Source organism: Oncorhynchus mykiss, chromosome 30 (genome assembly GCF_013265735.2).
Source record: "Oncorhynchus mykiss isolate Arlee chromosome 30, USDA_OmykA_1.1, whole genome shotgun sequence".
Taxonomy (NCBI): Eukaryota; Metazoa; Chordata; class Actinopteri; order Salmoniformes; family Salmonidae; genus Oncorhynchus; species Oncorhynchus mykiss.
The window spans coordinates 22,080,961-22,107,387 of NC_050570.1; the positions used below are offsets into that span (position 1 = coordinate 22,080,961).

The 26,427-nt window shown below is 42.0% G+C and overlaps 1 protein-coding gene and 1 long non-coding RNA gene across 6 annotated transcripts in view; one reads left to right on the forward strand and one right to left on the reverse strand.

Moving 5' to 3' along the window:
- The window catches only part of LOC110521551 (breast cancer anti-estrogen resistance protein 3), a 97,045-nt gene extending 70,618 nt beyond the window's left edge, over positions 1-26,427 (reverse strand). For 3 of the 4 annotated variants that reach the window (XR_002473164.2, XR_002473166.2, XM_021599165.2), the window contains exons 1-2: positions 25,975-26,427; positions 9,941-10,082 (exon numbers count right to left, since the gene is read on the reverse strand). Coding sequence is in view for 2 of the 4 variants with exons in the window: in XM_021599165.2 (XP_021454840.2) it covers positions 9,941-10,030 (90 nt within the window). In the remaining 2 variants the exon portion in view is untranslated. Of the gene's footprint in view, positions 1-9,940; positions 10,142-25,974 lie in introns of all 4 variants that reach the window. The other variant, XM_036969086.1, reaches the window with a different exon arrangement.
- On the forward strand, positions 20,852-22,842 carry LOC118945801. 2 transcript variants are annotated; one of them, XR_005040933.1, is made up of 2 exons: positions 20,852-20,910; positions 22,047-22,842. It is a non-coding gene; the product is annotated as an uncharacterized LOC118945801 (long non-coding RNA). The 2 variants fall into 2 exon arrangements; XR_005040934.1 differs by having other exon boundaries at positions 20,881-20,944.

The following is a 26,427-nucleotide window of genomic DNA, read 5'->3' on the forward strand; positions in this document are numbered from 1 at the left end:
TTCAACCATTAAAATAGAAGGTCCATTCTAAAAAATATTTTAGAACTTGTATCCCTCCCTCTCTTTTCTCCCTTAATTCCACCACTAATGGAGCAGTAATGGAGATTCCATTATCTCTGTTTCACATTACTGAGGCATTGTGGGCCTTCACTAGTAGAAGCAAGACATGGTTGGAATAACTAACAACTATTGATCCGAGCATATAACAAAATCAGCTACACTCATTTATGTAGAGATCTGAAGAGTTCACTGATGAAGCCTGATGAATTTACTGTGTTAAATGAGGCCTCACCTCCTGGTTACACTAGGGACCATACCCCCTTTGCATCCCGCAAAGGCGGAGGTGTTGCTAACATTTACGATAGCAAATTTCAATTTACAAAAACAAAAAGACGTTTTCGTCTTTTGAGATTCTAGTCATGAAATCTATGGAGCCTACTCAATCACTTTTTATAGCTACTGTTTACAGGCCTCCTGGGCCATATACAGCGTTCTTCATTGAGTTCCCTGAATTCCTATCGGACCTTGTAGTCATAGCAGATAATATTCAAATTTTTTGTGACTTTAATATTCACATGGAAAAGTCCACAGACCCACTCCAAAAGGCTTTCAGAGCCATCATCGACTGTCTCTGGACCTACTCACTGTCACAGTCATACTCTGGACTTAGGTTTGTCCCATGGAATAAATGTTGTGGATCTTAATGTTTTTCCTCATAATCCTGGACTATAGGACCACCATTTTATTACGTTTGCAATTGCAACAAATAATCTGCTCAGACCCCAACCAAGGAGCATCAAAAGTTGTGCTATAAATTCACAGACAACAAAGATTCCTTGATGCCCTTCCAGACTCCCTCTGTCTACCCAAGGACGCCAGAGGACAAAAATCAGTTAACCACCTAACTGAGGAACTCAATTTAACCTTGCGCAATACCCTAGATGCAGTTGCATCTCTAAAAACTAATAACATTTCTCATAAGAAACTAGCTCCCTGGTATACAGAAAATACCCGAGCACTGAAGCAAGGTTCCAGAAAATTGGAACGGAAATGGCGCCACACGAAACTGGAAGTCTTCCAACTAGCTTGGAAAGACAGAACCGTGCAGTATCGAAGAGGCCTCACTGCTGCTCGATCATCCTATTTTTCCAACTTAATTGAGGAAAATAAGAACAATCCTAAATTTATTTTTTATACTGTCGCAAAGCTAACTAAAAAGCAGCATTCCCCAAGTGAGGATTCACTTCACCAGTAATAAATTCATTAACTTCTTTGAGGAAAAGATCATGATTATTAGAAAGCAAATTAAGGACTCCTCTTTAAATCTGCGTATTCCTTCAAAGCTCAGTTGTCCTGAGTCTGCACAACTCTGCCAGGACCTAGGATCAAGAGAGACACTCAAGTGTTTTAGTTCTAAAACTCTTGACACAATGATGAAAATAATCATAGCCTCTAAACCTTCAAGCTGCATACTGGACCATATTCCAACTAAACTACTGAAAGAGATGCTTCCTGTGCTTGGCCCTCCTATATTGAACATAATAAATGGCTCTCTATTCACCAGATGTGTACCAAACTCACTAAAAGTGGCAGTAATAAAGCCTCTCTTGAAAAAACCAAACCTTGACCCAGAAAATATGAAAAACTAAAAATCGGCCTATATCGAATCTTCCATTCCTCTCAAACATTTTAGAAAAGGCTGTTGCGCAGCAACTCACTGCCTTCCTGAAGACAAACAATGTATATGAAATGCTTCAGTATGGTTTTAGACCCCATCATAGCACTGAGACTGCACTTGTGAAGGTGGTAAATAACCTTTTAATGGCATCAGACCGAGGCTCTGCATCTGTCCTCATGCTCCTAGACCTTAGTGCTGCTTTTGATACCATCGATCACCACATTCTTTTGGAGAGATTGGAAACCCAAGTTGGTCTACACGGACAAGTTCTGGCCTGGTTTAGATCTTATCTGTCGGAAAGATATCAGTTTGTCTCTGTGAATGGTTTGTCCTCTGACAAATCAACTGTAAATTTCGGTGTTCCTCAAGGTTCCGTTTTAGGACCACTATTGTTTTCACTATATATTTTACCTCTTGGGGATGTCATTCGAAAACATAATGTTAACTTTCACTGCTATGCAGATGACACACAGCTGTACATTTCAATGAAACATGGTGAAGCCCCAAAATTGCCCTCGCTAGAAGTTTGTGTTTCAGACATAAGTAAGTGGATGGCTGCAAACTTTCTACTTTTAAACCCGGACAAAACAGAGATGCTTGTTCTAGGTCCCAAGAAACAAAGAGATCTTCTGTTGAATCTGACAATTAATCTTAATGGTTGTACAGTCGTCTCAAATAAAACTGTGAAGGACCTTTGCGTTACTCTGGACCCTGATCTCTCTTTTGACGAACATATCAAGACTGTTTCAAGGACAGCTTTTTTCCATCTACGTAACATTGCAAAAATCAGAAACTTTATGTCCAAAAATGGATGCAGAAAAATGTATCCATGCTTTTGTTACTTCTAAGTTAGACTACTGCAATGCTCTACTTTCCAGCTACCCGGATAAAGCACTAAATAAACTTCAGTTAGTGCTAAATACGGCTGCTAGAATCCTGACTAGAACCAAAAAATGTGATCATATTACTCCAGTGCTAGCCTCCTTACACTGGTGTCCTGTTAAGGCAAGGGCTGATTTCAAGGTTTTACTGCTAACCTACAAAGCATTACATGGGCTTGCTCCTACCTATCTCTCTGATTTGGTCCTGCCGTACATACCTACACGTACGCTATGGTCACAAGACGCAGGCCTCCTAATTGTCCCTAGAATTTCTAAGCAAACAGCTGGAGGCAGGGTTTTCTCCTATAGAGCTCCATTTTTATGGAATGGTCTGCCTACCCATGTGAGAGACGCAGACTTGGTCTCAACCTAAGTCTTTACTGAAGACTCATCTCTTCAGTAGGTCCTATGATTGAGTGTAGTCTGGCCCAGGAGTGTGAAGGTGAACAGAAAGGCTCTGGAGCAACGAACCGCCCTTGCTGTCTCTGCCTGGCCGGTTCCCCTCTTTCCACTGGGATGCTCTGCCTCTAACCCTATTACAGGGGCTGAGTCACTGGCTTACTGGTGCTCTTTCATGCCGTCCCTAGGAGGGGTGCGTCACTTGAGTGGGTTGAGTCACTGATGTGATCTTCCTGTCTGGGTTGGTGCCCCTCCTTGGGTTGTGCCGTGGCGGAGATCTTTGTGGGCTACACTCTGACTTGTCTCAGGATGGTAAGTTGGTGGTTGAAGATATCCCTCTAGTGGTGTGGGGGCTGTGCTTTGGCAAAGTGGGTGGGATTATATCCTTCCTGTTTGGCCCTGTCCGGGGGTATCATCGGATGGGGCCACAGTGTCTCCTGAGCCCTCCTGTCTCAGCCTCCATTATTTATGCTGCAGTAGTTTATGTGTCGGGAGGCTAGGGTCAGTTTGTTATATCTGGAGTACTTCTCCTGTCTTAACCGGTGTCCTGTGTGAATTTAAGTATACTCTCTCTAATTCTCTCTTTCTTTCTCTCTCTCGGAGGACCAGAGCCCTAGGACCATGAAAAGCCAACAGGACTACCTGGCATGAGGACTACCTGGCATGAGGACTCCTTGCTGTCCCCAGTCCACCTGGCCGTGCTGCTGCTCCAGTTTCAACTGTTCTGCCTGCGGCTATGAAATCCTGACCTGTTCACCGGACGTGCTACCTGTCCCAGACATGCTGTTTTCAACTCTCTAAAGACAGCAGGAGTGGTAGAGATACCCTTAATGATCGACTATGAAAAGCCAACTGACATTTACTAATGAGGTGCTGACTTGCTGCACCCTCGACAACTACTGTGATTATTATTATTTGACCATGCTGGTCATTTATGAACATTTGAACATCTTGGTCATGTTCTGTTATAATCTCCACCCGGCACAGCCAGAAGAGGACTGGCCACCCCTCATAGCCTGGTTCCTCTCTAGGTTTCTTCCTAGGGAGTTTTTCCTAGCCACCGTGCTTCTACACCTGCATTGCTTGCTGTTTGGGGTTTTAGGCTGGGTTTCTGTACAGCACTTTGAGATATCAGCTGATGTACGAAGGGCTATATCATTTTTTAAATATATGTTTTATTTGATTATAAAATGCTTTTAGAGGACAACTGGGAAGCTTAATGAAGCCAGTTTAAATCCTCATACATAGGATGATATGTGTTATAATGTGGGGACAGGTGGAACTCTTAGGCCTCTTACTGCTGTTCTGTTAGGCATGGACTTTAATACGGATTCCCAAAAATATTTACTGTATTTAATCCTTCATCATAGGAATTGTTCAAAACATGTTTTGAACAAGCTGAATATATCTACTGTGAGCTGGTAAGTCATCATATACTGTAGGTTAATCATCTAATAACATATTGCCAAAACAGAAGTGAAACAAAGGGATGGGGTAACGGTAACCACAGGCAACATATCATCCTCAGACTACAAAAACAAGCAGTGTGAGTCATGGTTAAGTACAAGTTGAAGCAATATGGAGGCCTTGGCAAGTAGCTCCTTCACTTGACATGAGTCAGAGTGCTAGGACATCCCATTGATATGGTCCCTTAAGAGACGCTTGACAAGCTCATTCTGATTTTATCTCCTTTTCATATGTTTTACTCATTTATTAGATACTCTTATCCAGAGTGACTTACAGGAGCAATTAGGGCACATCGACAGATTTTCGTGCTAGTCAGCTCAGGGATCAAACCAGAACCCTTTCGGTAACTGGCCCAACGCTCTTAACTGCTAGGCTACCTGCCACACTTTTCACTGGGATCAAGAATGAGATAGAACTTTCACCCTTTAATGAGATCTGATTCAAGCCTATGTCCGTTAACCTTTCACCATAGAGTCACATCACCGCAGAGGAAATAACTTACAGTTGTAGCAGGACAGGATCAGCAGTGGTGTAAAGTAATTAGGTAAAGATACTTTAATGTACTACTTAAGTCGTTTTTTGGGGTATCTGTACTTCACTATTTATATTTTGGACAACTTTTACTTCACGACATACCTAAAGAAAATGATGTACTTTTTACGCCATACATTTTCCCTGACACCCAAAAGTACGTGTTACATTTGGAATGCTTAGCAGGACAGGAAAATGTTCCAAGTCACACACTTATCAAGAGAACCTCCCTGGTCATCCCTACTGCCTCTGATCTGGAGGAATCACTAAACACACATGGTTTGTTTGTAAATGTCTGACTGTTGCAGTGTGCCCCTGGCTGTCTGTAAATATGAAAAAAAAAATAAGAAGATGGTGCCGTCTGGCTTGCTTTCATTTTCTATTAAGGTATCTTTACTTTTACTCAAGTATGAGAAATTGGGTACTTTTTCCACCACTGAGGATTAATCTTGGGGAGAGAGGGTTAGCTCTGGGTTAAGTCTGGTCACTATAAAACCATTTCGCCTCTGTGACAGCCAGCAGACAGCTGGGTCCAAAAACGAACAGTTAAATGGGTGTCATAAATCCCCAGTAATAAGGGTCTCTGAGATGACTGCAGTGCTGCTGCTGCCTCCTGGGGATGAGGGAGGGGAAGCCCTGGAGAGGTGCTGGGTGCATTGGGTGGAGGGGAGACAGAGGAAGGGAGAGTGAGAGGGAGGTGGAGAGAGACACAGGGAATGAGAGAGGAGGTATGGATAAGATACACGAGGGAAGGAGATGAGAGGAAAGAGAAAGGGGGAGGAGACCAGGGGAAGTGGTCAGGGAGAGTGAGAGGAAGGGAAGGGAAGGAAGACAGAGGTTGAGAGAGATAGGGGTGGGAGAAGACAGGCGGGAGCCAGTGGGAGGGAGACAGTGGGTGGGTGGGCGGTTATGAGAGGAAGAGGGAGAGGGAATGTCCACAGCAGCCTGGTTTTGAGGTCAGAGGGGGGACAGCTACTGTTTACAGGCTCCAAACAGGTCCATCACCACGACAGCCCAGGGCTCACACACCCTCAAACACTCCTGCCTCGCGAACACACATTCCTCACATGTTCACCTGGGCCTGGGCAGCCACAGCTTTAAATGTATACCAAGAATTGTATTTTAGGCCTGCAGTTTAGGGATCCAGGGTAAGAGGTAGTTCTTCTCAGAGAAGTGATGGATTTCCCAGGGCAGGGATATTGCTATCTGTTTTTGTATTCCTTGGATTGACTTGTGGAAAAATTTGAGGATTGCAGACTGCATTCTCTGAGGAGATCAAAACATATCTACATTATGGCATTGGGAAAAAAGTTAATGAATCACATTTATATTAAATGGACTTCCGTTGACTTTAGTTATATTTTATAAATATAAACGCAACATGCAACAATTTATACGATTTTACTGAGTTACAATTCATATAAGAAAATCAGTCAATTGAAATACATAAATTAGGCCCTAATCTATGGATTTCACATGACTGGGAATACAGATATGCATCTGTTGGTCATGAATACCTAAAAAGGTACGGCTTGGATCAAAAAAACAGTCAGTATCTGGTGAGACCACAATTTGCCTCATGCAGCACAACATCTCCTTCGCTTAGAGTTGATCAGGCTGTTGATTGTGGCCTGTGGAATGTCCCACTCCCCTTCAATGGCAGTACGACGTTGCTGGATATTTGTATTTATTAACACATTAAAGCACTTACATTACAAATAAAACAAAAGACAAAACAGTACATACAACATTATTACACCACTACATATCTACAATACACAATGTACAATAAAAACAAAAACGATTGTGATCACTACATCCTATGGATTTGGATAGTGCTTTATAACACATTTCTGCAGCATTAGTAAAGATGTGATCAATACATGTTGATGATTTCATTCCTGTGCTATTTATAACTACCCTAGTAGGTTGACCGACAACCTGAACCAGGTTTTAGGCACTGGTAACAGTTTGACATTTTTTCTTGAGTGGGCAGCTTGATGAAAGACAGTCAATATTTAAATCTTCCAGAAAATATACTTCTCTGTTGATATCACATACATTATCAAGCATTTCACACATATTATCCAGATACTGACTGTTAGCACTTGGTGGTCTATAGCAGCTTCCCGCAAGAATGGGCTTTAGGTGAGACAGATAAACCTGTACCATATTACTTCAACACTATTTAACATGAGTTCCTCTCTAAGCTTTACAGGAATGTGATTCTGAATATAGACCCCAACACCGACCCCGTTGGCATTTCTGTCTTTTTGGTAGATGTTATAACCATGTATTGCTACCACTATTATCAAAGGTATTATCTAAGTGAGTTTCAGAGATAGTCAGAATATGAATGTTATCTGCTACAAGCAAGTTATTGACTTCATGAACCTTGTTTCTTAGGCTACATATGTTAATATGGGCTATTTTTAGCACTTTTCTGGGTTGCTTGATTGCTTTTAATGCTTTACTGGGAAGCTTATCAGAAGTAGACTTTCTAATGTTATTTATATTGGAGCTGCACACAGTGGACTTCCTACTAGGGCACACCTCAGTGCTAACAGTGTAACTCTGGTTCATAGGCACATGATTACTGCATACAATAGCTGTAGGATCAACAGAGGTATTCAGAGCAGTTAGTGGGACATTAATTAAGTTACTTACATTGGGTCTGCAAAAGTCACTGGGATAATGTACATTACATGCATTATGACGACTCATTGTCACAATGGTAGGTATTAACTGAGCTGGTCTTGGCTGATTGATAAGTCATTGTCTCAATGCAGCCTTGAAATGCGAGGAGACAAAATGATTTGGATGGACTATAGAGTATCTTTCGTTTCCAGAAGGTGTCAAAGTTATCTATAAAAGTGATTCCAACAGAGCTACAGTAATATTTTAGCCAGATGTGTAATTCCAGTAGCCTGCTGAATCTTTCACACCCACAGCCCAAAAATGGTACCGGACCTGAAATGTTTGTCCGCTTTTTGGAATCTTTCAATGCTAGAATCAGTTCTTTAAAATCAATGTTCAGTAGTCTATTTCCGAGCTAGCCCTCCTGATGTTGTTTGACCCCAAATGGACTATGACAGCGTCGGCTCCCGGCATCTGTCGTAGAACAGTCGGAAGCAACCTTGTAGTGTCCTGTACTTGTGCTCCTGGGTAGCACAGGGTTTTTGCACTGGAAACCAATTTGTTTCTCACCATAGAGCTGCCGATGATGACAGCTGGTGAAATCGGGGAGGCCCGGCCGTTCTTTCACCTCAAGTGGTTTAGAAGACCCCTCGAGGACCGAAGGGCGTTGGGGCCGAATGGAATCGAGCCGGCTGTAGTATCCATCGTGGATGGGCTGATCTCTCAGGCAGTCTCAAGGTCTGATGAGGGTGGGAGCCACCGGAGAGGGAGACAGAACAGAGGACGAAGACGCAGGTAACTCCAGATCCAATTGTGAATCGGAAGTCCCTAAGGAAGGAGATGCCGGAACCTCTGGATCCATGTCCGTTAACATCTCCATGGAAAATGAAATATCTCCATGGCTGGTTGGTTTGGCCGAGAACAGGAACATCCCACAAGTCATCCAGGAGCATCCTACTAGCTCCGTTCTCCAGGGAAGGGGGAGACCCCTTCGGGAGGGGATCCCTGCAGAGTGGAGGCCAGTCGGCTGTGGAGAGCCTACCCGGCGGCCACACTTCCACCAGATCAGAGCGGCATCCGGCTACTGGGGTAGAAGAAAAATAAAAAAGTAGGCGGGTGTGGATTTCCCAGTAGCATGTGTAGGTTCACTACTTGTTTGCTAAGTAGTCCACTGCAAGCTAACAGTTGCTACATTGAAAGTCCAGGCGGTCCACATTTTCCCGAAATAAAGCAAAGTAGACACAGCTCCTGCAGCGACCTCCATTTGAGACTGCCAAGCCAGCTAGGCTACAGGCTAGCTAGGCTAGCTGGGCTTCCGTGTCTCTCTACTTGACTTGCTATTATCGGGAATTGGAACACACTGTCGTACAAGTCAATCCAGAGCATCACAAACATGGTCAATGGGTGACATGTCTGGTGAGTATGCAGGTCATTTTCAGCTTACAGGAATTGTGTACAGATCCTTGCGACAAGAGGCTGTGCATTATCATGCTGAAACATTAGGTGATGGCGACGGATGAATGGCACGACAATGGGCATCAGGATCTCGTCACTGTATCTCTGTGCATTGAAATTGCCATCAATTAAATGCAATTGTGTTCACTGTCCATAGCTTATGCCTGCCCAAACCGTAACCCCACCACCACCACCATGGGGCACTTTGTTCACAACATTGACATCAGCAAACCGCTCGCACACACAACATCATACACGTGGTCTGCGGTTGTGAGGCCAGTTGGACGTACTGCCAAACTCTCTAAAACGACGTTGGAGGCGGCTTATGGTAAACAACTCTGGCAACAACTCTGGTGGACATTCCTGCAGTCAACATGCCAATTACACACTCCATCAAAACTTGAGACATCAGTGGCATTGTGTTGTGTGACAAAAATGCACATTTTAGAGTGGACTTTTATTGTCTCCAGCACAAGGTGCACCTGTGTTGATCAGATTTTGATATGCCAAACCTGTCAGGTGGATGGATTGTGATGGAAAAGGAGAAATGCTCACTAACAGGGCTGCAAACTAAATTTGTGCACAAAATTTGAGATAAATAATATTTTGGGAATATTGAAAATGTCTGAGAACTTTTCTTTCAGCTCATGAAACACTTTGCATGTTGCGTTTATATTTTTGTTCAGTATACTTTAACTGCTTTTGGTAAACTAAGTAGTTCATTTGAGACCCACTGCTGTGCTTTAGCAGTCTTTTCCACTGACCTGCATAGGCAGTCTACGTATGTGTCCTTTACTGTGCATGCTTTTATGTGTGTGTCTGTTTGTGTGTGTATGTACGTGCCTGAGTGTGCAGTGTCTACATAGTGAATCAGGCTGAAATCTGCTTTTACCTCCACCCCATCATAGTCGTCGTCAAACAGAGTGCAGTACTGCGGCAGACCCAGCTGACTGAGCCACTTGGAGATGGCTAGGTGCTTCATGCTGCCAGCCTACCGCCAGGCCAGCCTCTCCCTCTCCTGGGGCCTCTGTCACCTGAGGAGAGGACCAGGAACAGCATCACCATTATTACCCACTCAGGATGGCTGCTACATCTGTTTGTAGTGAAGAACAAAGAGGCAAACCAGTCATCAAAACCACATTCAAGGAACCAACAGCAGATGATGTCATCCGCTTTTATTTTTACTCTGCATAATGGGGAATATACAGTGCAGCACTATTGGCCGACTCACAGCCTGAATACCCTGCCATGAACAAATAATTGAGCTGTCAGTTCACACACTTTTCTCATATGAGAAAAAAGCTTTCCTCAATGTTCAGTATGGTTAGAAATGTGTGAAAACAGAAATAAGGGTTTAATAAGATACTTATCAAACATTATCTAAAACATTGTCATCAGTTTCAACATTTTTTTCTGTAATACAGGGATTACGTGTTAAACAATACAACTTTAATAACTTGGCAAAGAACGAGAGATGGCCATTGGAGAGAGGCCATTATAGTTATTACTTGGGCTTGGCAGCCAGGTAAAGGCCAGCCTGGTCACCTCTCAGGCAGAGAAGTGCTTTGTCAAGTGTTCTCTATGCCAGGTGAAGTGTCCTCTTCCCACCGCTCAGCTCAGCCAGATACACTCCATCACAACCAGGCCCACTCTGACTGACCAGCAGCATCACAGCAACACTAAATGAGAGGTGGCATGTATATCAAGTTGGACAACAGACAACTTTAGCTTAAAGCACTGCCAGTCTTTACTGTATATTAATCATATTGTAGCTGTATCATTGCTTGATGAGAATTCTTGCTGTTACAGGAGGCATCATATTGAAATATTCCTTTGCTCTCTCCACTCCAACCAATGGAAACTTGTGCCAAACTCCTGCAGAGTGCAGCCCTCTCCAGACTATTATAGGGCCTCTCTCTACATACTCAAACAATGCTCTATAAAGTGGAGATGGAGGCTCATAGCATGGGTCATAAACCCTGAAGGGGACAATGAGGTGGTAAAGTTGTAGTTAGTTAATCCAACCTGCAGTGTGTTCCCCCAGCTGAGCCCACTGACTGGGATGGTGCTCCTGGGGTGAAGCAATCAGCAGAGTAAAACAGGGGCAGATTCATCCCCCATTCATCTCAATCATGTATGTCAATGTCAGACAGAACACACAGTGAGACGCATTGCGTCTTCACAACCCTGGGATGGAATAGCTGAGTAGGCTCTTCCTTGGAATTGTTGACACTGGGGAAGCATCCAATGGTGCTCTCTCATTACCATCATTATGGTCATGCTGTTTTACAGAAACACACAGAAAATGGAGTTGGATTGTAATACACAATGTCTGTTGGTACAATGAACCATGCCAAGCCATTAGGAAATGCCTGTTCAACATGTCATTTGTTTAACAATTCCATAAACTACTGTTTGCAGTTGCATAGCACATGGAAAGCAGAATTTTTGAATCAGTGGCTAAACAGAGGAGTAAAATAAAAACAAAGCTTGGTCAAGAATAAATTAATTGATGGCCAGTAATATAATTAATAATGACGTTGCTTATTCATCTACTATGGCAAAGTTACACCCTACCACTGACACCCATTGACACTCAACCATAACTAATGAGGAACCACCATATGATTGACAAAGGTATTAGCGCTGTTGCCCTAGACATGACATCCACATCAGAATGATCCAATTCCCTTAAGAGCCACTGAGTGGTTGGTGCAGTAGGTGTCATCAGGTCCTCTCTGCCTCCTCAATCACGCTAAGTGATTTTTACATTTACATGTACATTTTTGTAATTTAGCAGACATCCTTATCCAAAGCGATTTACAGTAGAGTGAATACATTTTCAATGTTTTCGATGTTGCGTCCGTACATATATGAAGTCATGTGTCCTGAGGGTGCCCACCTGACTGGCTTGCTGAGGATTCACTTTCTCAGCTCATACAGGAGTAATAAAAGCCTAGCTCACAAATGTTGTGATTTTTTGGTTTTGTTTCTATATACAGAACCAGTCAAAAGTTTGGACACCTACTCATTCAAGGGTTTTTCTTTATTTGTACTATGTTCTATATTGTAGAATAATAGTGAAGACATCAAAACTATGAAATGACACACAGTAACAAAAAAAGTGTTAAACAAATCAAGGACTATGATACTGTGGAGGTAAAAGCAGGAAGCCACCCTTTGCCTTGATGACAGCTTTGCACACTCTTGGCATTCCCTCAACCAGCTTCACCTGTAATGCTATTCCAACAGACTTGAAGGAGTTCCCACGTATGCTGAGCACTTGTTGGCTGCCTTTCCTTCACTCTGCGGTTCAACTCATCCCAAACCATCTCAATTGGGTTGAGGTCGGGTGATTATGGAGGCCAGGTCATCTGATGCAGCACTCCATCACTCTCCTTCTTGGTCAAATGGCCCTGACACAGCTTGGAGGTGTGTTGGGTCATTGTCCTGTTGAAAAACAAATGATGGTACCACTAAGATGGGACCAGATGGAATGGCGTATCGCTGCAGAATGCTGTGGTAGCCATGCTAGATAAGTGTGCCTTGAATTCAAAGCACCCCCACACCATCACACATCCTCCTTCATGCTTCACAGTGGGAACCACACATGCGGAGATCATTCGTTCATCTACTCTGCGTCTCACAAAGACACGGCGGTTGGAACCAAAAATCTCAAATTTGGACTCATCAGACCAAAGGACAGATTTTAACCGGTCTAATGATGTTGAGATGTGTCCGTTACTTAGCATTTATTTGGGCTGCAATTTCTGAGGCTGGTAAGTCTAATGAACTTATCCTCTGCAGCAGAGGTGACTCTGGATCTTCCTTTCCTGTGCCGGTCATCATGAGAGACAGTTTTATCATAGCACTTGATGGTTTTTGAGACTCCACTTGAAGAATCTTTCGAAGTTCTTGAAACATTCTGTATTGACTGACCTTCATGTCTTAAAGTAATGATGGACTGCCGTTTATCTTTCCTTATTTGAGCTGTTCTTTCCATAATATGGACTTGGTATTTTACCACCCCTAACTGATTGGCTCAAATGCATTAAGAAGGAAGGAAATTCAACAAATTAACTTTTAACAAGGCACACCTTTTAATTGAAATGCATTCCAGGTGACTACTCCAGGAAAGCTGGTTGAGAGAATGCCAAAAGTGTGCAAAGCTATCATCAAGGCAAAGGGTGGCTACTATGAAGAATCTCAAATATAAAATATATTTTAATTTATTTAACACTTTTTTGGTTACTACATGATTCCATATGTAGTATTTCATAGTGTTGATGTCTTCACTATTATTCTACAATGTAGAAATTAGTCCAAATAAAATACAAAATATTGAATGAGTAGGTGTGTCCAAACTTTACTGGCACTGTATTTTCCATCATGATATCTCACAATTATCTTCATCAGAGAGGCTTTCAGAGCAACAGCTCGACCCCTCACAACAGATACTTGATCTGTTTAAAAAAATGTATTATGTAAAAAGTCTACGAGATGCATAAAAAAATATTTTTGTTTCCCCCCAATATTGGTGATTATAATCCTCATTTCAGTAGATCAGAAAATTAAAAACATATGACACAGAGAAGAAAGTTAAAAATATATAAACGGCCCTTTTCAGGACCCTGTCTTTCAAAAAAGAAAATTTGTAAACAATTAATAAACAATTAATGAACCATAAACAATTAATGAACATGCACCTGTGGAACGGTTGTTAAGACAATAACAGCTTACAGACAGTAGGCAATTAAGGTCACAGTTATGAAAACTTAGGACACTAAAGAGGCCTTTTTACTGACTCTGAAAAATACCAAAAGAAAGATGCCCAGGGTCCCTGCTAATCTGCGTGAACGTGCTTTAGGTATGCTGCAAGGAGGCATGAGGACTGCAGATGTCGTCAGGGCAATAAATTGCAATGTCTGTACTGTGAGACGTCTAAGACAGTCTCACAGGAATGCACAATCGCTCAATAAGTGCTCAGACTGTCCGCAATAGGCTGAGAGAGGCTGGACTGAGGGCTTGTAGGCCTGTTGTAGTAAGGCAGGTCCTCACCAGACATCACCGGCAACAACGTCGTCTATGGGCACAAACCCACCGTCGCTGGACCAGACAGGACTGGCAAAACTGCTCTTCTGTGATGTGTCTGGGTTTTGTCTCACCAGGGGTGATGGTCGGATTCGCATTTATCGTTGAAGGAATGAGCGTAACACTGAGGCTTAAACTCTGGAGCGGGATCAATTTGTAGGTCGAGGGTCCGTCAAGGTCTGGGACGGTGTGTCATACCATCATCGGACTGAGCTTGTTGTCATTGCAGGCAATCTCAACGCTGTGCGTTACAGGGAAGATATCCTCCTCCCTCATGTGGTACCCTTCCTGCAGGCTCATCCTGACATGACCCTACAGCCTGACAATGCCACCAGACATATTGCTCGTTCTGTGCGTGATTTCCTGCAAGACAGGAATGTCAGTGTTCTGCCACGGCCAGCGAAGATCCCATTGAGCACGTCTGGAACCTGTTGGATCGGAGGGTGAGGGCTAGGGCCATTCCCCCCCAGAAGTGTCCGGGAACTTGCAGGTGCCTTGGTGTAAGAGTGGGGTAACCTCTCACAGCAAGAACTGGCAAATCTGGTGCAGTCTACGAGGAGGAGATGCACTGCAGTACTTAATGCAGCTGGTGGCCACACCAAATACTGACTGTTACTTTTGATTTTGACCCTCCCTTTGTTCAGGGGCACATTATTCAATTTCTGTTAGTCACTTGTTCAGTTTATGTCTGTTGTTGAGTCTTGTTATGTTCATACAAATATTTACACATGTTAAGTTTGCTGAAAATAAACGCAGTTGACAGTGAGAGGACGTTTCTTTTTTTGATGAGTTTATGTTGTGTCACTACTGTATTACACTAGGGGCTCTATTTTAACAAACCTAACACAATTCGGCTAGTGGCTCAGAATATTCTCCTCCTAGACCATTGTGGATTGATACTACAGTTTAAATAGCATAGCCTTCAATAACGTGATAGCAACAGTAAAATATCTTTGGAGTGTTGACAGTCAACATTGTTGTAATTGGCTTCAAAGAGTAGGCCTATTGGCCTTTAGGCGCTGCACTTCTCCTCAAATAAAAAAATACTAGACTCCTTTAAATTGTTCTGTATGTGTGTGGCACGTTCTCAATAAGCAAGATATAGCCTGCAGGCCTACCACTGACATGCCATTATAGGACTGAAACATTTGAATAGCCGATGTTTGGAAGAGAGTGTCTTTGGTAATCGGACAAAAAGGCGCTCTTTGGAAATGCAGATGGATACAAGCCGAATGGAGTATGGACTGCAGGTAGGCCTATATGAATTGTGAATGGAGTATGGACTGCAGGTAGGCCTATATGAATTGTGAATGGAGTATGCACTGCAGGTAGGCCTAAATGAATTGTGAATGGTGTATGCACTGCAGGTAGGCCTATATGAATTGTGAATGTAGTATGCACTGCAGGTAGGCCTATATGAATTGTGAATGGAGTATGCACTGCAGGTAGGCCTATATGAATTGTGAAAAATGCAATTCGGCAAAAGCCTCACAAGTAGAACATTAGAAATATTTTATGGATAGGCTCCTTGGCTAATGAATAGGATAAGAAAGACACCAGATAGGATAAGAAAGACACCAGATAGGATAAGAAAGACACCAGATGCAATGTTGTTGAACCAGCTTTCGTTATAGTAGGGTAAGGGTGGCCTTGTTTTTTAATCAAACGAAACGGAAAACAAGCAATTATTACATGAAAATAACTTGAATGTTTTTAATTGAATGTCAATGGATTTTTTAATCTCTCATTTCATGACATATAGCCTATATGGGGGGGTTTTTATGCACATACAAAATTATAACAGAAGCTGGCTAAAATAATGTAATAGCCTACATAGATAAAAAGGGGATGTCACTGTTTGCTGCTGCCAAATCTTTGAATAAAGCTTAAAGCTTGAGACTGCTTTTTAAATCAGTCTCACGAGCTAAACCCTTTACTGATAGTCTTGACTACTTGGCGAATGCATTAGGTATGACAAAAAACAACTGCCTTTCAGTAAGAGGATGGGAGGCTACGCTTGTTTATTTAATCAAATGAAACAAATGGAAAAAAAACATTAAATGTTTTATGTTTCTAAATATGAGATTTATGGGCACAAAAACCACATATCTTGTTCTATGTGCATATGGGCAATGTGTGTCACGGCTGGATAGGCTGCGCCTCCGCTGTCAAAATCCATGCCATAACCCACTGTGTTATCAAAAAAAAAATCTAACTAAACTCTCATTGTTCTATCTATTTCCTCTAATGTCCCGATCACATCGAAGCGTATTTCATTTCATTACTGAGTAAGTCATCTTCATGGAGTCTTGCCCCGCTACTGAACGAACAAGTGTAGTGTTTGTAACACATGATGAGAGATTGCATTTATTTTGGACAATTTAATTCGAGACAGGATAAATATATTGTTTCAGGTAATAATAAAACATGTTTTGTTTTGTTACTTTTTCCTCAACTTGTTTCTCTAATTGCAAGTCAAACTAGCTTGCACTAGCTGCCGGTAGTGTGAAAGGGCTGGGTTTTGATGAACAAGCAAGTTGTAGGTGTGATGGCTTGGCCACTCACTGGCCAATCAAGGCATTTCCATGGCTTAATACTGCATGTGTTTGTCTCAAGTTCTGTAGGTTATGGACGGTCTTTGCAATTCGGCTGGGGGCTCAGAATGATCTCCTCCTCGACCAGTGTGGATTGATACTACAGTTTAAATAGCATAGGTCGCCAGCTAAAAGCTAGGCTAGGTTGAAGATACCATTGCAGCTAGCAACCTCCACCAAAAACAAACGTCCGTCACAATGAACTTAAACAGGAGGCTACAGTCATACAGTATACTATACTTAACAGCAAACGTTTATTATTTAACATTACTATTAAAATAGTATTCACTTGGATAAGTGTTTACATGTTGCTAGCTATCCCATAAAAGCAATCACTGAAAACCACATATCTTCTTCTCTGTTTTTCGACGGACTCTTGCTGAACTGAAGACAATGCTAAGTTTGAAAAATGTCAATGTACGAGGTGTCCGTCTAGCAACCGAGCCTTCAAACACAGGGGGGCATTGCGTTTTCAATCCATTGTGGACATCCCTGTTGAAATGCAAGACATCTGGTGCAACGTAACCGAGTACTAATGGGGTAAAGTGAACGAGGCTTAAGATCAGCTTTTGGTTGGTCATAAATATCCCCACCAGCGCATACTGAAATGGGCACTTTGGAGCACGTTTTTAAGGACACGCCTCAGATATTGCCACTGCTCCCACCTCATCGCAAGCAAGCTCATATAAAACAGGTAAATTACGAATCTTGGGGCTGGGGTTTAAAAATAAAAGAGTGCCAGCTTTAACATGTTGAAATTGCAAATGAGCATGCTTTTGACAATTTAGCTAGCTTGACGCCAGCCAAAAACATAGCCCTAGGTCTGCACCAGTCAGTATGCAGATGTAACCGGTGTGAAATAGCTAACGGGATGCGCGCTAATAGCGTTTTAATCGGGGACGTCACTCGCTCTGAGACCTTGAAGTAGTTGTTTCCCTTGCTTTGCAAGGGCCGCGGCTTTTGTGGAGCGATGGGTAACAGTGCTTCGAGGGTGACTGTTGTCGATGTGTGCAGAGGATCCTTGGTTCGAGCCCAGGTAGGGATGAGGAGAAGGAGAGGGAAGGAAGCTAAACTGGTTGTGCGTGCCTAAGTCATGAAACTATTTAGTATTGACTTGTCACAGACATGCAAAAGTTGCAATGAAAGATAATGACTTCCAACTGGTTTTAAGTACTTAGTAAACAAAATCATCAGTTGCTGAGAGTTGAAACATAAGCATTCACTATACTGTAGAATGTGCCAGGTTACATTATGTATGTGACTATAAAGCTGACTGCAAGAATCCTGTGTGGGAATATGTTTTTTATCCTGTATTGGAATATATTTCCCGAGAGGTTCCTTTGAACCACCAATGACGATTAGCATGCCTCTCTCAATTAGAGACAAAGAACAGCTGTGTCACAAACTTCAAAATGAGCGGACCAAGGCGCAGCGTGCATTGAGTTCCACATCTTTTTAATACAAAGTGAAACTAGAAACAAAACTTAAAGAATGTGAAGACTTAGTGCCCAAACACATTAACACAAACAATATCATACAAAGCAGGTGGGAGATAGGGCTTCCTAAATATGATCCCCAATTAGAGGCAGCGATTACCAGCTGCCTCAAATTGGGAATCATACAAAACCACCAACATAGAAATACACATTATAGAACACCCCCCTAGTCACACCCTGACCTAAACCACTATAGAGACTCCAAGGGCTCTCTATGGTCAGGGCGTGACAGTTGATTGAATTCCTTATCTTATCCCAACTGTCAACACGTTGCCTAAGACAATGTTTGTATCTCAGCAGTCAAATCAAATCTAATTTTATTTGTCACATGCTTCTTGAACAACAGGTGTAGACTAACAGTAAAATGCTTACTTATGGTCCCTTCCCAACAATGCAGAGAGAAAAATAATAACACGAGGAATAAATACACTATGAGTAATGACGAGGCAAGAGGATAGATAATAAGCAGTAGCAGTGTTCAGCACCCTGAACAGCGTCAATGCAGATAGTCCGGGTAGCTATTTGGTTAACTATTTAGCAGTCTTATAGCTTGGGGATAGAAGCTGTTCAGGGTGCTGTTGGTTCCAGACTTGGTGCACCGTGAGCGCTTGCTGTGTGGTAGCAAAGAGAACAGTCTATGACTTGTGTGGCTGGAGTCTTTGATAATTTTTAGGGCCTTGTTCTGATACCGCCTGGTATAGAGTCCTGTATGGCAGGGAGCTCGGCACTAGTGATGTACGGTGGTGGACCGCACACCCTGATCTAACACACTCGATGCTGTCATGGTAATCACCATCCACATGTGCGCACACACACACACGCAAGCAGGATGTTTACGTTAATCAACAGTGCTCTGGTGCTGTTTCTCTGCATTGTACCATTCATAGAGGCCTCGCAGGCTTCCACTAGTACAGTACTGTAGACATCTGGCCCTGAGGAATCTGGAGCTGTGACCACTGAACAGAACAGAACCATTATTTCAGAAGAGATTCATTATTTTCCTATTTTCTTATTCCCTCCAGATCTCTCCAGATTCATATTCTCTCCAGATCAGCAGAAATTCCAATCTTAACCTGGTATAGTTATTTAGTCAGTATAGAGTTATGGCTGGATAAGAAATTATGTTCATATCCAATGATACTGTCAAGACATGCTGTTGTTGTCCTTATTATCAAACCTGAGTTTATCCAAAATATTTGTACTATTTTACTGGAGGGATATGTGTGTTTGTCTGTGTGTGATTTGGCCCCAGCTCCTAGAAGAGAAGACTCATAGTAGAATTGTCTGTTTCATTTCTGCTGAGAACAATAGGTGTCCAGAGTCAGGCTTGTAGCCTCTATGGTAAGGTGTTCCAGCACATCCCCACACAGACAGCTTTGGGAGGGATATTTAGGCCAGCTCTGAATAGAACCATCTGGAGGGACATGAATGGCCTGTACTGAGGCACTAGGATTGGGGCCTCGGTGTATGTTTAGGTCTAGGGAAGGAGTTCAGGAAATGAGGGCCATATAAAATCCACCCCGACTGGTGTTTCCACCCAACAACAGATGATGTAGAGCAGGGGCCGGCAACAGGCTTGCATGGTAATAATACCAAACAATGAGGAGCTATCAAATAGTGGCCACTTGCCCAGCTACAGTATATAGCAGTACATGACTCAATACACTGCATCATCAGGTGTGAGTCATTGAAGACATGAAGGGAGGGAATGGAGGGACACTGGACAAAGCATGTTGTGGGAACGGGTATAGTTTTTAAAGTGCTAGGAGAATGTGAACTCAATAATCCTCCAAACTCCACAGTAGCCTGTCTTAAAGTTTGCCTATTAGCAAAAAATAATATTAAAAAACATTGATATACAGTACCAGACAAGAGTTTGGACACACCTACTCATTCAAGGGTTTGCCTTTATTTTTTACTATTTCTACATTGTAGAATAACAGTTAAGACATCAAAACTATGAAATAACACACATGGAATCATGTAGTAAGCAAAAAAAGTGCTAAACAAATCAAAATATATTTGAGATTCTTCAAAGTAGTCACAATTTGCCTTGATGACAGTTAATTTGTGGAATTTATTTCCTTCTTAATGCGTTTGAGCCAATCAGTTGTGTTGTGATAAGGTAGGGGTGGTATACAGAAACCACTACTAAAGGACACCAATAAGAAGAAGAGACTTGCTTGGGCCAAGAAACACGAGCAATGGACATTAGACCGGTGGAAATCTGTCCTTTGGTCTGATGAGTCCAAATTTTAGATTTTTGGTTCCAACCACCATGTCTTTGTGAGACGCAGAGTAGGTGTACAGATTATCTCCACATGTGTGGTTCCATGTGAAACATGGAGGAGGAGGTGTGATGGTGCTTTGCTGCTGACACTGTCAGTCATTTATTTATAATTCAAGGCACACTTAACCAGCATGGTTACCACAGCATTCCGCAGCGATACGCCTTCTCATCTGGTTTACGCTAAGTGGGACTATCATTTGTTTTTCAACAGGACAATGACCCAACACACCTCCAGGCTGTCTAAGGGCTATTTGACCAAGAAGGAGAGTGATGGAGTGCTGCATCAGAAGACCTGACCTCCACAATCACCCGACCTCAACCCAATTGAGATGGTTTCGAATGAGTTGGACCGCAGAGTGAAGGAAAAGCAGCCAACAAGTGCTCAGCATATGTAGGAACTCAAGACTTCTGGAAAAGCATTCCAGGTGAAGCTGGTTGAGGGAATGCCAAGAGTGTGCAAAAGCTGTCAACAAGGGGTGGCTACTTTGAAGAATCTAAAATATATTTTGTTTTGTTTAACACTTTTTGGGGTTAAATGTAGAAATTTGACTGGTACTGTAGCCCCAAGCACAGTTCTTAAGTTTCTTGTTACAAATAATTGACTGTACAAAGCTCTACTAAACTGAGCCCATTATATAAGGGGTGATGTCATATCTTTGAATAGACAGTATTGACCAACAGCCACTTGTCAAGCCTTTAGTCAGGGACTGTACCAGCCAGGTCAACTATTATCTCCAACAGTAACCTGATATCAATCAAGGCTGGAGAGAGGGAGGTACTTGATTTAGATTTTGGCAGTCATTTAGCATGACCCATTCAGTACTGACACTGAACCTGTCTGAGAGATGTCATCCATGTGCAGTGCACTGCAGAAGATTTACTATCAGCATTATGCAGTTGTTGAGCGTTCTGGTCCAAGTCTCCTGAAATCAGTGCACTTGATCTGGAGTTCTGGACATGAAGTACCCAGAACTGGCCATTACCTGTAATCTGCCAGTTCATAGCTCTATGGTAGAGGCTTGTGTAATAGAGGAACATTTCACAAGGAAGCAGAGCCAAGCGGAGGTGGGTTTTCTCCCTGGAGTGAGTGCCATGCTGAATCACTGTGTGCCTGCCATGCCTGGGCCGTGGCATTAAGGCCAAGACAGCTCACCACATTCTTTGACTTGACTCATCGTCTCTGACATGCTGTTAGATAACGCTGGTATGTCAGGTTTGTAGTGTACTGTAAACACTATTGGAAGACTCTTAGTCCTGACTGAAGGGGAGGGTTTGCACCCGGCAGTACATTTGACTGTGCTGATGAGTTAGGCCTGGAACACTCCCAGCACACTGGCTTCGGATTCCTAACCCCAGCCATTGACATGGTCCCATGTATCACACAGTTAACCATTCAAACACAAATATGATGCATATTTTCCAGTATAGCACCAATGCTAGTACACAAACCCAGACTGTACACCGGAGTAATCTGGGTCAAGTTGTGCTGTGAAAGTCCAAACACTCACATGTTATTTTCCTTTTCAGTTTGGTAACGGGTCCGTCCTCAACTCCACACAGGAAAACTCTGCAACTCTATGTCAATACTGAGGCTGAAGACCATAGAGGTTCTAAGGGATTACCAAAGGTCAAAGATAATGATAAAAACAGAGACATTTAGCCCTGTTTCCCATGTCCTATTTTACTGTGGGTCCATGAAATCCCTTTATGAGCTGCCAATATCAGCTAAAGTCAACAAAAAGGGCTCCATGTCAAGCCTGGCCATTCAGAAAGATTTACTTTTGTCCGTATATAATTTTCTTAAAGTCTTCTGTGTTTCAAATGTTTAAATTGTTGGGTATCCTTATGATATTGTTAAGTTTCTAACAAAAACAGTACATCTATAGACGGGTTGGCTGACAACGTCATGAAAATGATGCACCCACATCGAAGGGGCCCAGAAGTCGTGCGTTGTTATGATCCTGAACGGGCAGATAGCTAGCAACAATGACAAGAAGCTGCCATGTGGGAAAACATAGGTGGCTCGTTTTAGCTAGTTTTAACTTGTTCTTGATACCATCCCACTGGGCACAGACGTTAATTCAATGTCTATTCCACATTGGTTCCGTGTAATTTCGTTGAAATGACGTGGAAACAACATAGATTCAGCCTGTGTGCGCCCAGTGGGGTGTCTTGTTTGGAGGTGTTTTGACTGATGTCAACGCTAATATGGCAACAAAAAATTTACTAGCTAGCTAACCAACAACTGTAACAATGTACTCGAGAGACAACAAGTGCACATTGTGCAAATGTATTAATTTGTTCAATAAACATGGAGACAAAATATAGTTTACATGTTGTCAATCTAAGCCAACCTCGACTATTTTGCCCCATAGTTGCGAATGCGTCAATTTTGTTGCTAAACAACCAACCCTCCATTAGAAAGCTGGACTCAGTCCCAGACAGATTGACAGTCTCAGACAGCAGAGGGTAGAAAAATGCTGAATGCACTTGGCAGCAATGGAGAAGCATTAGAGAATTCACAATGTGACCCTAACTTTGGTCAGTGGTGTAAAGTACTTATGTAAAAATACTTTAAAGTACTACTTAAGTAGATTTTCTGGGTATCTGTACTTTACTTTTCTATTTTGGACAACTTTCACTTTTAATTCACTACATTCCTAAAGAAAATGTACTTTTTACTCCATACATTTTCCCTGACACCCAAAGGTACTAGTTACATTTTGAATACTTAGCAGGACAGGAAAATGGTCCAATTCACACACTTATCAAGAGAACATCATCCTTCCTGCCTCTGATCTTGCAGACTCACTAAACACAAATGCTTCGTTTGTAAATGATGTCTTGTGTTGTAGTGTGCCCCTGGCTATCTGTAAAATAAATAAATAAATACTTTTTAAATGGTGCCATCTGATTTGCTTAATATAAGGAATTTTAAATTATTTATACTTTTACTTTTGATACTTAAGTATATTTTAGCAATTACATTTACTTTTGATATACGTAAGTATATTTAAAACCAAATACTTTAAGACTTTTACTTTAAGTAGGTATTTTACTGGGTGACTTTCACTTGAGTCATTTTCTATTAAGGCATCTTTACTTTTACTCAAATATGACAATTGGGTACTTTTTCCCACCACTGCATATGACTGCCTCTGCTGGTGCAAGGTCTACAATTGTTTTATTGAATTAAGTTAGAGTAAAATTAGAATGATGTACACTAAACATGGCCGGGGTAGGCCGCCATTTTAAATAAGAATGTGTTCTTAACCGACTTGCCTAGTTAAATAAAGGTTAAATTAAAATAAAAACATAGCAATGTTTGTGTTAACACTGGCAGTAGTTGTGGGTGAATGACAAGCCAAAGTCACTATTACAGTCATCTGAAATAAAGTGAAAGGACCAATAAGACACAATTCAGTTTAGCTTTTTATGTAATGTGTTGTTTTTTAAAGTCAAATGCCATGTTTCTTGTTTGGCTTCTCCCTGAACATGCCTCAAATGATTCAGTTCAGAAGTTCCGAGGGAACATGTGTAATGATAACTGTTGAGGAACATCTCTTGACTACTGCATAACTTCAAATCCTCACCACGTTGGGGGGAAAGAATTGAGATAGTTCAGTTGACAGCATCCTGGGGAGCTGTGAGTGTGAAAGCTGTGGGAGCAGAGTGGAAGAGCAAAATCTCTTCAGTCGCCTGCCCGCCAGCCTCCCCATCGTGCTAAGGCATGATGCAGTGTGCCACATGTAAAGCCCTCAACATTCTGCAGCGCTGTGGTGTGGTTAGCTCCTAAACACTGCCAGAAGGGGCTCAGGTCTCTGTCTCCTGAAATTACATCCATAGCGGTAATAACCCATTCCTCAGTCCCCCTGGCATCCACGTGCCTTCCAGTGAGAAATATCACATTTCTTTAATTTGGAGAGATTTGCACTTCTGGCTCACATGTCTGGACTGATACAAGGTCTCTGTACCAAACATATGATCATGAGGATGACAGGAGACCCTGGGATCAGAGGTGGCTTATTGGTACTGTGGCAGAGATCTTTCTATGTTAACCACATAACTGGTCTTATGAAGAAGACATGGTACTAATGTTAATGCAGCAGGTGATTTTCACTCTCCACAGTGATGCCCCCTAGGGATAAGAATAAAAACAGGCAAGCATAAAAACACCATATGTATTATCCATGGAAAATTGAAATTCTCTTGTAAGGTCTCCCTAATGTTTTTTTGTTAAGGCATCTTGATAAACAGATTTTAGGGGAGAGATTTAGGGAAAAATATGCATTTTTTTACATTCAGCATCACTCCATCAAGGGAAATATAGTATTCGTTCTAACAAAGATGATATGCAAGGTGCAAGGATATGTTTCAGGATGTTGCGTATCACTGGAAAATAACATGAATTCATGTAAACATTAAAGTTTTGAAAACGTTGCTTGTCGAAGAAAATAACTTACTTATGGAGTAAATTGAGCCCTAAATGAAGTTGCCTCAAAATGTCTGTACTGAATTAAATATTACCACTTCCCTCAACACAATCACAATCACTTTTTTGTCTTTTAATAATTTGAAATATATTTTAACACCTGACAAACACTTTGTACTTTTAAACAATTTTAACATATGCAAGGTAACAACAGGGCCTGGCCTAACTCCTGGGAAGAAAACACTTCAGTTTGCTCAACTTGCCATTGGCTCAACCATTGGCTCAATTTACCCCATGGCAAACATCTTGACTATATTAGCCCACACAGCTACAGGGATACATTTTCATGCTATATTTAGGACCTCAACTGATGTATAGAACAATCTTAAAATAATCTACTTTGGTTTAAATACAAGCATCAGGAAAACTCTTAACACAATAAATGTGTTTTTTGGACATAACTTGCTTACAACTTTTTCCCTGTGGTTTCTTCCTTCGGAGACTCAATAAAATGATTACCTACTAAGTACTTGGTCAAATTACTAATTTTGTGTATGGTTTCCTAGAAACAAGGGTGGCTCAACTTGCCCCTCTGGCTCTCCGTACCCCACTCTCCCCTATGACCATACATGATGTCAAGGATTACAGTTTGTTTATATCATAAGGGTTACAGAAAATCCTTATGAAATGGTGATGTGTTCCACCTCATTATTTACATAATTTGTCTAACATTCTTGTGGGATGCAAGTGAGCACACATCACCTTGCAATAAATCACAGGAGTCAGGACTTTACATGTGTAGCTTCTAACCTCATGCCATGCTACAACATGAGCAGGTGCATGTGGAATGAATATTTCCCCACAAAACATATTTTGAATGAATATTTTCTAAAAGCATGTACATTTCAGCATCAAAAATGCTAAAATAAAATAAACAAATGTCCCGCATTCCATTTAATTTGATTAACACACGTTCATCATGCACACTTGAAGGAAAGCCTTAGAAATAAACACACAACGTACCTTGAAATACTCGAGAAATTTAAGGCAATCCAAAACACAAGAGCAGTCCGAAAAGAGTAGTTGAAGAGTAGTTGAATTTTATGAGAAAAGTGTCTCTTTCTTTACCAAGAGGATAACCATATCGCCCTTTGGGAGACAGAAAACCTGTGGAGAGCACATACTTCAAAGATGCACGCCATTGGATAAAAGGTCAGGTTTGATGCTACCGAGATAACAGCAAATGCCAACTCCAATCTACACTGACTGGGCTTCAGGTTGCAACTGCATCCCGCTTGATCTCACTTTCGCGCCGCGCTGGGAGCTCTTCATGCGCTGTGCTGTCGATTGCTCTTCATCCACATTCCTTTCATACGGCCGCTAACCTGCCAGTGTTCTACCTCTCTGAATCAGTTTAGGCTATGTGTTTACAACGGCCACCTTTTACGATGACAAAATAACATCAATGACATGCCA